We start from the raw sequence: 14,264 nt of genomic DNA on the forward strand, positions 1-14,264 counted from the left end.
TGAACTGAACTGAATTGAGCTGAACTGAACTGAACTGAACTGAGCTGAACTGAACTGAGCTGAGCTGAACTGAACTGAACTGAACTGAACTGAATATTTTATAAGAGAACAAAATTAGGAGCTGAACTGAACTGAACTGAACTGAACTGAATTGAACTGAACTTAATTTCAACGTATGAGAACAGGCCCTAAGGGCCTTTCTCATACGTTTATTTTCAGTTCAGTTCAGCTCATTTCAGTTCAGTTCAGTTCAGTTCAGTTCAGCTCCTAATTTCCTTCTCTTATAAAATATTCATTTCAGTTCAGTTCAATTCAATTCAGTTCAGTTCAGTTCAGCTTAGCTCAGTTCAGTTCAGCTGAGTTTAGTCTATGAGAACAGGCTGGAGTTTGTACATTTGGGTCGTCGTCATATCATAACTAGAGGTACTAACAATCTTTGGGCTAGTAAAATAGACCAAAACCCAATTGGACGGATCCTATAAGGTCACACAAATAGCCTAGGTTGAGCATTAGAGGACGAGGCCCATGACGGGCCTCATCACTCTAGGTGGGCAACCATAGGGATAAATAAGGAGAGTTTTGGGTTTCATGACCTAGTCTAATTATAATAGTATTATAAATAGACTAGATGGCTAGGGTTTGAACATAACATTCTGTGATTAATTTGATCAATCCCTAATTAGCAAACACGAAACCTAACCCTCTCAAACTCCTCTATCTCTCTCTCTCTCTCTTTCTCTCTCCTCGGCACCGGTTCGTGGTGGTGGTGGTTCGAGCGGTGGTCGATAGTCCGTTAAAGGTTGTGATTGTGGTTCTTCCCCTTCACTCGATCAATCTTGTATTGGTGGACGGCTCGTTCGAAGCTCGTGGACTAAGTAGAGGAGCAACGCTTGGGGCTCTATTCTCTCCTTGATTTGCTTGTTAAATAGCTTCGTGGAATTTACGCTTCAAAGGTATAATTATGTGTCTTGTGTGTTATGCATGTGATCTTGGTATTAGGTACTTTATGAATATTATTCATGTTTTCCGCACTATAATACCTATAAAATCCTACAAAACCAACAAAAAATGCCTTCATCCAAGACATATAAAAAGACAAAGATCATAGCAAAGAGCCAAAGAGTATCCGGTTTAATATATACATAAAAAAAAGTCAATATGCATTTCTCCAACACAAACTAAACATAATTTAATCAAAACCTGAGCAAAATGTTATTTACATATAAGTTAAGACCAAAAAATCGCTTCTAGCTATCTAACACCTATGATACACGTTGCTTCTTTGAAGTATGTTCTGATGATCCAAATGCAGATTCATTAACCTATGTAATGGGTTAAAATAGTAGAACTCGAGGTGCATGATCGTCTCATGTAGGTTAATGGCAGTTGAGGAGTACAAGATTGAGGAGGAGAAGACTCATAATTCAAAGAGAATGGAGATGGGGTAGGTGTAGTATGTGGTGATATGAGAGAAGTAGGTGAGGTAGGATGTTGAAGAAGAGAAGTAGTAGTAGCAGGAGGGGCAGAAGCAAAAGAAAGAGTGGCAGTAGTAAAACAAGGAGTAGCAGTAGCAGCAAAAGCAGTAGGAGTGGCATTGTCATTAACAATAGGAATGTCAATGGCATTAACAATAGGAGTGGCAGCACTAGAAGTAGCAGTTTTAGTAGGAATAGGAGCGGAACCTACATCATGCAGCATGTATGCTTTGCCAATCAAGTTTATGCAAGGTCTCGGTGCAGGAACTTGCCAAACTTTGCAGGGTGTGCAATGCCAACTCCAAAGCTTTGTAATTAGGCAAAACGAGCTCCTTTCATCACACCATTGAAGCACTTAGACATATTTGTGGTTCGAATACCGTATCTAAAACCACCATCATGATGGATTAACCACTTATACAATGGCTTCTCTGCCAACCATTCACGTGCTTCCAAGTTCAATGCACCAATCCTGTTAAATTGGTATATGAACTTATTCTTTTGACGTGCATCCGCAACACGACCAAGCAGGTTTTTCAAGTGAGCATTCTTAAATTTGGAGTTGAAATCGGAGGCTAGATGACGAATACAAAATCTATGATGAGCATGTGGTTCTTCCCATCCATTGCCCAACGCGGTCATTATTTTCAAAATCGAGGCATGCCTATCTGAAATGACACAAAGACCCTCTCTTTGAGTGATAAATTGTCGTATGCATAACATGAACCATTCCCATGCATCACCCGTCTCACCTTCAACAATGGCAAAAGCAAGATCGAGGAAACAACTATAAATTAGCATCTGTGGACATGTCAATTAGAAGTGTCCCCTTGTCTTTTCCATAAAGATGGGTGCCATCAATGGTAATGAGTGGCCGACAATGGTTAAAACCATCAATAGATGGCTTAAAAGCCCAAAAGACTCTCTGGAACACATGAGTGGAAGGGTCTAATATTGGTGTCGTACACCGATGAACCATTGTACCCTCATTTGACTCTTTTAAAGCTTGCATAAATTTGGGTAACTCTTCATATGATTCATCCCAATCCTCAAAAATAGTAGTGATTGCCTTGTGCTTGGCTAACCAAGCCCTCTTGTATGTTATGGTATATATAAATCGATCTTTTATAACTTGCACTATAGCACAAATTTTCAGCTCGTATGAGATAAAGTATAACACCACACTCAAAATGGTCAATATTATTAACGGCTATTTCACCAAATGCCACTAATTACTTACAAAATTCACCAAATGTCATCAAGGTTTTCAAAATTCACCAAATGCCATCGAGCTTTTAAAAATTCACCAAATGCCATTAATGACTAACGGTCGTTAACTCCGTTAGTCATTAAGATTAAATCTTGACAAGTGTCATAATATGATTGGTTCATTTTAATTATTTATTTTAATTAATAAAAATAATTTTTTTTTTCTTCATTTCCGTGGTAAAAATTACTCGGGTATAGTTTTGAGGGTCATTTTGACCCATGAACACAAATTAAGCTCGGAATTGACAAAAAAAATAACGTAAATGCTCCGTTTTGTGTGTTGAAAATATTTCGTTTAGCGTGTCGTTATTTTTTAACCATCAAAATTGATCGGATAAGGTTTTGGGGGTCATTTTGACTCTTTATGAATAAAAATTAAGATCAGAATTGACAAAAAAAAATAGCATAAATGCTCCATTTTATGTGTTGAAATATATTTCGATTAGCGTGTCGTTATTTTTTAACCATCAAAATTGATTGGGTAAGGTTTTGGGGGTCATTTTGATCCTTTATGGTAACAAATTAAGCTCGGAATTGACTAAAAAATAACATATATGCCCCGTTTTGTATGTCGATAAAGTAATTTTTTTCGAAAAAATGCGAAACGGGGTATTTACGTTTTTTAGCCAATTTCGAGTTTAATTTGTACCCACAAAGAGTCAAAATGACCCCCAAAACCTTATTAGAACAATATTCATCACAAAAATCGAAAAAAAATATTATTTTTATTCATTAAAATGAATAATGATTGTGTATTAATTTTAAAAAGTAACGGTATTTGGTGAAATAATTTTCCAAAGTAATGGCATTTGGTGAAATAACAATTACATTAACGGAAAACTTACGTCCATATGCTATTAGTGGCACGAGGTGTCATTGTATTATTTGTCAGTGGTATTTGGTGAATTTTGAAAATTTTGATGGCATTTGGTGAATTTTGTAAGTACTTAATGGTATTTGGTGAAATGGTCGTATTATTGATTTTACCTACACTTTTGCTTGCATGAGGTCTTCGTACTTCACAACTCCAAATGTGGGAAGTTCTGGTAACTTGCATTGATTGCACGCAACCTCCAAGGACATTTGCACTTTTCCTTTCTTATGCACTCAACATATTTTTTAGGTTGCACTTCCTTCACTCGAAAAGTTTGATTTTTGGTTATAGAGTATTGTTTAACGGCGTCTTTTAACTGCTACAAAGTATCAAACTCTTGACCAACTTTAAACTCACCCTGAAGAGAAAATTTGTTTTTCCCCGACCAAGTTCTCCCAGAATCAAGCACTTTTGGGTCTAAATCTAGAACATTGTTAAAATCCTGTGTTGGTGCACTTTCCTTAATAAGAATCTCACTAGCTTCTCTCACATCATCATCTTCACCCTCATCACTATCCACCATAACATCATCACCTAGCATATCTAGCTCGGGGTGTAATGAATTATAATCACTAAAGGAAGCAAAGCCTGTATGAGGTGAGGGAGTTAGAGAAGTCACATTCGATAAATGATCATCAGTAAGCATTCTTGTAGATGATACCCTCCCTTCATTAGGAATTCTTCCCGGCGAGTTTGAGACCATTCCTGATAAAGATTGAACGGCAGGTAAAGAACCCGTGTTATCCGCCACACTTGCTTGCTTGGGAACCAATTCTATATACAACTGAATATTAGACATTGAATATTGTCTTACAGTATCCCACATGTTCTTTAATGAGCTATCACCATTCAATCGAATGACTACATATGAGTTGTGTATAGGATACCTCATTCTAATCTTAAACTCAAAATATCGAGAATCACACCTGCAACTTCATATATCTTACTCATAATCTCCGAGAAACACATAGAACTACTAACAAGTAAAAATCTATTCTCCCCACCAATATATGACACGTCACCTCCTGTTTCTACAAGTTCCCCGCGCATAAAACAGAGTAGAGGGAAATTTGACATCTCCATATTCTAAATAAAAAATCCAGCATGCAATTTAAAATTATAACTTGATAACCAACTTAAGAATACATTAAGTGAAGAATTACTGCATGCAATGATATTGTTTGAAGAAGCCAAATTACTAGAATAGAGGTCGCACATGAACAAATTTCACCACTCCAGTAAAGTATCAAATTTTACTCATAAAAACATTGCATTATCACCATGAAATTTTAGAAATTTATGCTCATACATACACCTAGTATTAAATTAATTTAGGAATTAAACTACAACATACATGATAAATGAAAAATAAAAATAAAAAGGAAAATTATGGCTAACCTCTCACAATTGATGGTAGAAATATACAATTAGGACAAATTATGGGCACCGAGCCGCTGCCGTGAAGGTCGTATGGACGTCGCCGTGAACCGTTGTCGTGGTGGTCATATCTGGTGGTCGTTGTGGAGTTTGGGTGATCAGCTCTCCTTTTTTGTTTTTGTTCTTCGTACTTCCTCCATTTTTATTTAGTTGACGCGTTTGATTTAGGCACATATATTAAGGAGAGCAGAGAGAGTGAGAGAGAATTATAAAGCAAGTGGGATAGCTTGAAAATACAAGGTAAAAAACTTACCCCAAAAGAAAACGTGTCAACTAAAAAAATTCCTAAAAAGGAATGTGTCAATTGAAAAAAAACGAAGGTAACATAATATAATATATCAGAAGCAATTACAAACAATATTATAAGTGAGTGTGAGATAACATTATAAGTGAGATATTATTTAATTAGGTAAGAATTGCTAATGGTGTTAAGGGCTCATATTTAAGATTTGCTAATGGTGTCAGTGGTTCTTTGCTTAACTAAATAATAAATAAATAAATAAATAAAAACGAACCTTGTAGCGGTCCTACGTGGATACTGTTTTAAAATAACGTAGTTGGGGAATTAGTTTATAATTAAACAATTTCTACGAAAATCGTTCGAGAAAAAAAATTATTAAATAACTATTGCTAAAATAAAAGTGGTGGTTGTTATGATAATATCTAAATATGGATGACTATTATCCCATGTACAATCTAGAATATTTTAGAGTTGGGTATTTGGTCTTATCCATTGATGGAACCCTAGGAAATGTACATTATATATATCCCGTACTAGATGGAATATGAAATACAACGTAACAATCTTCCCTCATCTCTCTTTATTTTCTCTTCCATATTTAACACGTTATCAGCACCATTACTAGTCAACTGAGTAGGATTACCAAACATTTATCTAGAATCCCATATTATTATTATCATGTAAGTATGATCGCATCCCATAACAATTATAATTTAACATTTATCTACTTTTACATGCTTATTTATTGGAATACCAACATATATAACGAATACAGAGCATGATGTAGAATTTAAGGTTCCATTCTTATTTTTCTCCATGCTAACGTTCTCATCTTCTATTTCGTTCTTATTTATGCATGATTTGTATCAGGTTTATTTATGCATGATTATAACGTTTAATACATATTTTTGAATACTATTTATATATACTTATCTTTTAATATTATTTTGTATAGTGAAAAATGTCGAACCTTGCCAAGCTCGAATTTGTGGCCCTTGATATTACCGGAAAGAATTATTTATCATGGGTGTTAGATGCTGAAATACACCTAGATGCTAAAGGGCTTGGTGAAACAATAAAAGAGGCTAATAAGGCAACACCTCAAGATAAGGCTAAAGCCATGATTTTTCTTCGCCATCACCTCCATGAAGGGCTCAAAAATGAATATTTAACTGTGAAAGACCCACAAATCCTTTGGAGTAATCTAAAGGAAAAGTATGACCACCAAAAAAACAGTGATACTCCCTAGAGCTCATTATGAATGGTTAAATTTGAGATTGCAAGATTTTAAATCTGTTAGTGAATATAACTCAGCTATGTTTAAAATAACTTCTCAATTGAAATTATGTGGAGAAAATATTACTGATGCAGAAATGCTTGAAAAGACATACTCCACTTTCCATGCTAATAATATTGTCTTGCAGACACAATATAGAGAAATAGGTTTTAAAAAATATTCTGAATTAATATCTTGTCTTCTTGTGGCTGAGCAAAATAACGAGCTGTTAATGAAAAATCATGAATCACGTCCTACTGGCTCTACTCCATTCCCTGAAGCGAATGTGACAACCCATAACGGGAAAGAAACTAAAAACAGATACCATTCCAGCAGTAGTGGTCGAGGTAGAGGTCGAGGTCGTGGCCGGGGTCGTGGACGTGGATATGGTAGAGGTCGTGGAGGTCATTTCACAAACTCACATTCCCACCAGAAGTGGGAACGTAGGGATGAAAAAGAGAAAAGTGATAACAATATATGTTACCGTTGTGGAGGAAAAGGTCATTGGTCTCGGGTTTGTAGAACTCCAAAGCATCTTATTGAACTTTACCAAGAATCATTGAAGAAAGGAAAGAAAGTTGAGGCAAACCTTGTTCTTGAAAATAGTGAAGGTGATTTTGATTTTGACAATGCCAATCAATTTGATGTTGGTAATTTCCTTACTTCCCCGGAAGGGAATAATTTTGATTTTGGCAGTCAACTCATTTAGAAGTTGTCGATTTCTTCACTGCCTCAGAAGGAAATAATTAAAATTATATTGTTTTATGTCAGTTTTAAGTATTAGACTTATGTTTGCTTATTCTAGTGATTTATTTAAGTTTATTTCTTTCGTTGCAATAAGGATTTTTGCTTTATAAATTTATGAACTATTTAAGTGTTTTTATTGATTTATTTGTTTTATCATCTTTATTTTTATGCTTAATATTTTGACATGTATTTTATTTCATGAAGAACATGGATATTACTCAAGTTCAATTTGCTATGAATGGTGAAGAATTATGTCTTGCTGACAGTGCAACTACACATACAATACTTAAAAATAAAAGTCTTGCTGACAGTGCAACTACACATACAATACTTAAAAATAAAAAATATTTCTCTCATTTGATGATGAAAATGATTAATGTAAGTACCATATCAGGTAGTACAAATATCATTGAGGGCTCCGGAAGAGCCACTATAAAGTTGCCTTGGGGAACTGAAATTAAAATAATTGATGCTTTATACTCCCCATTGTCTCAAAGAAATTTATTAAGTTTTAAGGATATTCGCAACAATGGTTATCATATTGAGACAATCAATGAAGAAAATAACGAATTCCTTCAAATCACAAATATAACTCAAGGCTCAAAACATGTTTTAGAGAAACTACCTACATTCTCTAGTGGTTTGTACTACACAAAAATCAATGCTATTGAAGCTCATGCTATAGTAAACCAGAAGTTTACTGATGATTTTGTTATTTGGCATGACCGGTTAGGCCATCCCGGTTCAATATTGATGCGAAAAATAATTACGAATTCATGTGGACATTCTTTGAAGAGCCAGCAGATTCTTCATAATAATTTTTCATGTGTAGCTTGCTCGGAAGGCAAGTTGATTATTCGCCCATCACCAGCTAAAATTAATTTTGAATCAATTAGTTTTCTGGAACGTATACAAGGAGATATTTGTGGGCCCATACATCCCCCATGTGGACCATTTAGATATTTTATGGTTTTAATTGATGCATCAACTAGATGGTCACATGTGTCTTTGTTATCAACTCGTAACCTGGCGTTTGCGAGATTACTTGCCCAATTGATTAAGTTACGGGCACATTTTCCAGATACTCCCATTAAGACTATTCGGCTTGACAATGCTGGTGAATTTACATCTCAAGCTTTTAATGATTATTGCATGTCCATTCGGATAAATGTTGAACATCCTGTAGCACATGTTCATACACAAAACGGTCTAGCAGAGTCATTAATAAAACGTATTCAGTTAATTGCTAGACCATTGCTTATGAAATCCAATCTCCCAATTTCTGTTTGGGGACATGTTATATTACATGCAACAGCACTAATTCGCATTAGGCCAACAAGTTATCACAAGTTCTCCCCATTACAATTGGTTTATGGTCAGGAACCAAATATTTCCCATCTAAGAATTTTTGGATGTGCGGTTTATGTTCCAATAGCTCCACCACAACGCACTAAGATGGGTCCTCAAAGGAGGATGGGGATATATGTTGGGTTTGAATCCCCGTCAATAATTAAATATCTTGAGCCTACAACAGGGGATTTGATTTCGGTTCCATGTAATTCCAGACATGATATAATTTATTGAAATTTCTTCATTATCAAGTACCTGAATTTCTTCTTGTATCATGTCTAAAGTCTCTTCTGGAGATCCTTCGGAAATTATTTCTTCAATTTGACCATAATCAATCAATACTCCTTTTCTTTTCCGAGGATTCTTATCTTTGGAACCTATTGGTCTTCCACGTTTTTGGCGTGGTTTAGACTCATTAGCAATTTTATTTTGTCCTTCCGGGACATCTATTTTAAATGGAGCATTAACAGCTGGAATATGTGACTTGGTCACTCTTTTTGGGTCAGCAAACGAGTCTGGCAATTGATTCGCTAAACTTTGTAAATGAATTATCTTTTGAACTTCCAGTTCACATTGTTTAGTTCGAGGATCAAGATAGGATAATGATAATTCATTCCATTTAATTTCATTTTCCAGCTCTCTCTTTTCTCCCCCTAATGTTGGGAAAAGTGACTCGTTAAAATGACAATCTGCAAAACGAGCCGTAAATCGTCGATGATGTTTTTGCATGCAATGTAGCATTAGATGTTATGGATAATAATGAGGATCATGAACCAAAATCCATTGAAGAATGTAGACAAAGAAATGATTGGCCAAAATGGAAAGAAGCAATTGAAGCAGAATTAAAATCTCTTGGAAAAAGAGAAGTATTCGGACCTATAGTCCGTACACCTGAAGGTGTAAAGCCAGTGGGATATAAATGGGTCTTTGTGCGAAAGAGAAATGAAAAGGGTGAAGTTGTAAGATATAAGGCACGCTTAGTTGCACAAGGATTCTCACAAAGACCTGGTATTGATTATGAGGAGACATATTCTCCTGTGGTGGATGAAACTACTTTTAGATTTTTGATTAGTCTGGCAATAAGAGAAGGACCTGACTTACGTTTGATGGATGTAGTCACAGCTTATTTATATGGCCCACTGGATAATGACATTTACATGAAGCTCCCAGAAGGATTCAAGCTGCCGGAAGCAGAAAAATCTAGTTCTCGAGAACATTTTTGTATTAAACTGAACAAATCTCTTTATGGATTGAAACAATCTGGGCATATGTGGTATAACCGTCTAAGTGAGTATTTGTTGAAAGAAGGTTATAAGAATGATCCTATCAGCCCATGTATTTTTATAAAGAAATTTGGATTAGGATTTGTTATAATTGCAGTGTATGTTGATGATTTGAATATCATTGGAACTCCTGAAGAGATTTCAGTGACTGTCAATTATTTAAAGAAAGAGTTCGAAATGAAAGATCTAGGAAAGAAAAAATTCTGCTTGGGGTTACAAATAGAGCACCTAGAAAATGGAATCCTTGTGCATCAATCAACATACATAGAAAAGGTTCTTAAAAGATTTTCTTTGGATACAGCACATCCATTGAGCAACCCTATGGTTGTAAGATCACTTGAAGTAGAGAAAGATCCATTCCGACCTCGGGAAAATGATGAAGAAATTCTTGGTCCTGAAGTACCGTATCTTAGTGCAATTGGAGCACTAATGTACCTTGCAAGTCATACACGACCTGATATATCATTTTCAGTTAATTTATTAGCAAGGTTTAGTTCATGTCCAACCCGAAGGCATTGGAATGGGATTAAACATTTACTTCGTTACCTTCAAAGTATGAAGGATATGGGTTTATTTTTCCCAAAGTTGTCCAAAGAAAATTTGATTGGTTTTGCAGATGCAGGTTATTTATCTGATCCTCATAATGGTCGGTCACAAACTGGATATGTGTTCACATATGGTGGTACTGCCATTTCTTGGCGTTCTATGAAACAAACCATTGCAGCTACTTCTTCCAATCATTATGAGATTTTAGCAATTCACGAGGCTAGTCGTGAATGTGTATGGTTAAGGTCGGTAGTTCAACATATAAAAGAAGTTTGTGGTTTATCATCTGGGAAAGAGGCACCAACAATTTTATATGAGGATAACGCTGCTTGTATTGCTCAACTTAAGGAAGGATACATCAAAGGCGACAGAACAAAACACATCTTACCCAAATTTTTCTTCACTCATGATCTTCAGAAGAATGGAGATATAAATGTATTGCAGATTCGTTCAAGTGAGAATTTAGCAGACTTATTTACTAAGGCTCTTTCGACAGCAACATTCAAAAAGTTAGCTTACGGCATTGGATTACGTCGTCTTAAAGATCTCAAGTGATGTAGTCATGAGGGGGAGTTAATGCGCGCTGCACTCTTTTTTCCTTAACCATGGTTTTTTCCCACTGGGTTTTCATGGTAAGGTTTTTAACGAGGCAGCATCTTATGCGCATTATAGTGTATTATTTTGTACAGGTTTTGTAGTAAATGTTAATTATTGTTTTATTCAATATATAGTCATCCAAGGGGGAGTGTTATGATAATATCTAAATATGGATGACTATTATCCCATGTACAATCTAGAATATTCTAGAGTTGGGTATTTGGTCTTATCCATTGATGGAATCTTAGGAAATGTACATTATATATATCCCGTACTAGATGGAATATGAAATACAACGTAACAATCTTCCCTCATCTCTCTTTATTTTCTCTTCCATATTTAACAGTGGTGACACATTTTTATTTTTCATTATTTTTTATTTTTCGTTAACGCATTAATAATTTCTCTTTACAAAAACACTCTTTCATATGATTTGTCGCATATTGACTTTGTTGCACGATTTTAAAATATGTTTTAATTTTTTTTAATCGTGCACCGCACACTGTACGAGTACTGATCTAGTACAACGTACTTGTATTAAACTCTAGCCTCACAAAAAAATTCTTGATGTTTTACTTCTTACTTCATAGAAGTTAATTGCAGTAATTCGTTTATTTTTAAATATTGCAGCAATTGTCGTTTAAGAAAGTTATAAATGTTTTTTAAGGGTATATTGAGAGAAATTAACAAGAATCCATACAATGTACTACGAAGTATATTATTGTTAAAGGTGTACATCCTAGAAAAATAAACCAAAAAAAAAGAACTAGTACATGTATCAACCATTCAACAGAAAGCATACTAATATTGAAAATTTTGCCAACAGCTACCATTTAAATAACTACTTTTGACAACAATTACCATTTTTTTTAAAAAAAAAAACACAAAAAGTTTGAGTATCACTACCACATTCATTATTTCCGGCAAAAATCTCCGTTTTGGAGCATATTTTATAAAATTTTCCTCTAAAAAACCTAAATTAAATGACATTATTGCTCTACATTAACCTTAAATAGGATAATACACTTCAGTTGTCCCAAATCTCCCAATTTTGTAAAGCCCTCAAGTCAGTTTTTTGACCATAAACCATGATTTCAAAATTTTAATTGAGAAATTAAATCGACTATAATGCAAAATTAATTATAATTGACCTATAATTGTATTTGATTATCGAAATCTCTTGTTTTTAATACCACAATTGATTGAAAGTTTATAAATTAGGCTCTCAACCATAATTTTTAACTGGAAAATTAAATGTGGTAGTGCTACTCAAAGTTTTTGTGACTTTTTAGTGGTTTTTTAAAAAGAAAATTTTAAATGGTAGTTGTTCTCAAAAGTAGTCATTTAAATGAGTAAAATTTAATATCTGACCATTATTATTTAATTTCAAAAGTAGTCATTTAAATGAGTAAAATCTAAGTAGCCACTTATAATATAATATCTAATTTTTATAATCTAATACCTGATTTTTATAATCTAATGCTCCCTCCGTTTTAAATACTTGCTCCATTCTCCATGCGCGGAGTTTTAGGAGAAATTGAAGAAAGTAATAAAATATAGAGGTATTGGGGTAGTTGAGAGAATAAAAAAATTGTAAAAAACAAAAGTAGTAGAAGAATAGGAGGAGAGAGAGTATTATGTTGGGTTCATTAACTGTGAGAAATGATTTAAATATTGTAAAAGCTTTCCAAAAAAAGAAATACAGCAAGTATTTAAAAACGGCCGGAAAAGGAAAGTGGAGCAAGTATTTAAAAACGGAGGGAGTACCTGATAAGTAAAATCTAATATCTGACCATTATTATCTAATTTCTGACACTTTTAATCTAATTTATAATATTTATAATCTAATATCTGACTATTATTATCTAATTTCTGATAATTAAGATTTTTTTTCTTCAATTTTTTTTCCAGTTATATGAGGATTCGCGTGAATCCGTTCAACACAATACGTTGTGGCAAGAAGATACTATGATATATTGAGGTTCCAAAATCAGACCCGAAAAAGGAGCTTGTATACTTGGAAATTGTTATAATTCTCGTTCATGAAAAGGTTTAATTAGGGAAAAAATTGAGCTTTGTTGACGGTCTTTTCGAGTTGAGCTTCATTAGATCAACCGTGCATAATTTTCAAACTAGCTTTGCTCAATATATAATAATCCGTAACTAATACTCCGTACTAAAACAAAATATGTTGACATCATCTTTATCTAAATTAGTATACATGTTGCTTTCTCATAAAAAAATCTCCCGCCTAAGTACTTTAATGACATTATCTTTAGTTTTTTACTAGATTAACTTCGTGAGTAGCACAATTTTAAAATAAGAATTGAATTATAAACTTTGAACACGTACTGAAAGAAAATAACTTCCTCATTTTTCCTAACTAATTTCTAATTAAATATGAATATACAATTCCCGAAAGTGCATAATTTTCATGTTTAATTAAGAAATTTCAATTAAATTATATTATTAACTATTGTAAACATCTCGTAAATAACTAAATAGAGCATATATAATATGTAGAAAACCCAAAATTTAATATTTACAAATTCTAATGGAATATATTTTCAAATCTATGGTTAAATAGGGTAACTTAAAAAGGGAAAAAAAAATATGACATCATCATTGCATTTTGGAGGAAAAAAATAAATAAATAAGTGACACATAGACAATGATAATATCATCGGTTGTTATGTTGGTATATATAATATAAATAGATAGATTTTTTTTAAAAGCTGAACTACTCTATTTTTATTAATTTGAAAATTGTTTGTGAATTTTGACTAAAAATCAAATAGATGCTTCTACAAACTACTATACAAACTGTTAATTGTTGGAAGCTTAAAATTTTTGATGACATTGGATAACCTAGTATCACCTACTAACATGAGACTGAATGTGAGCAAGTATTTAATGTTTGATGAGCAATTCTGACAAAAAGCAAATACTACCTCTGATTTTATTATTTACAACAAAACAATATTACTTGTGAGATATAAAATATTTCTTTTGTTGTATAGTATATAACTGCAAGTAATTGAAATGAGCAGAGTTAAAAATGTATCCACTAAGGGGCCATAAGGCCGGTACAACCAAAAACTCCTGAGATATGAGCTCAGGAGCTAGCCTGGGCGATAAAAAGGGAAAACTCTAGGCGCATAGTCCCTAT

General features: G+C 33.8%; 1 protein-coding gene across 1 annotated transcript; it reads left to right on the forward strand.

Annotated features, from left to right (window-relative positions):
* Positions 1 to 6,257: 6,257 nt before the first annotated feature.
* Positions 6,258 to 7,281, forward strand: LOC110738170. Its single transcript, XM_021918545.1, has 2 exons — positions 6,258 to 6,511; positions 6,597 to 7,281. Exons 1-2 carry the CDS (start codon positions 6,258 to 6,260, stop codon positions 7,279 to 7,281), a joined length of 939 nt encoding a protein of 312 aa, XP_021774237.1.
* Positions 7,282 to 14,264: the final 6,983 nt, after the last annotated feature.

This window comes from Chenopodium quinoa, unplaced genomic scaffold, assembly GCF_001683475.1.
Source record: "Chenopodium quinoa cultivar QQ74 unplaced genomic scaffold, ASM168347v1, whole genome shotgun sequence".
Classification (NCBI taxonomy): domain Eukaryota; kingdom Viridiplantae; phylum Streptophyta; class Magnoliopsida; order Caryophyllales; family Amaranthaceae; genus Chenopodium; species Chenopodium quinoa.

Excerpts from the sequence above, each read along its gene's own strand:
- LOC110738170 (XM_021918545.1), top strand. The coding sequence starts at position 6,258 with ATGTCGAACCTTGCCAAGCTCGAATTTGTGGCCCTTGATATTACCGGA. Across the intron at positions 6,512-6,596 it reads TGGAGTAATCTAAAGGAAAA|TGAATATAACTCAGCTATGT; the intron begins GTATGACCACCA and ends TAAATCTGTTAG.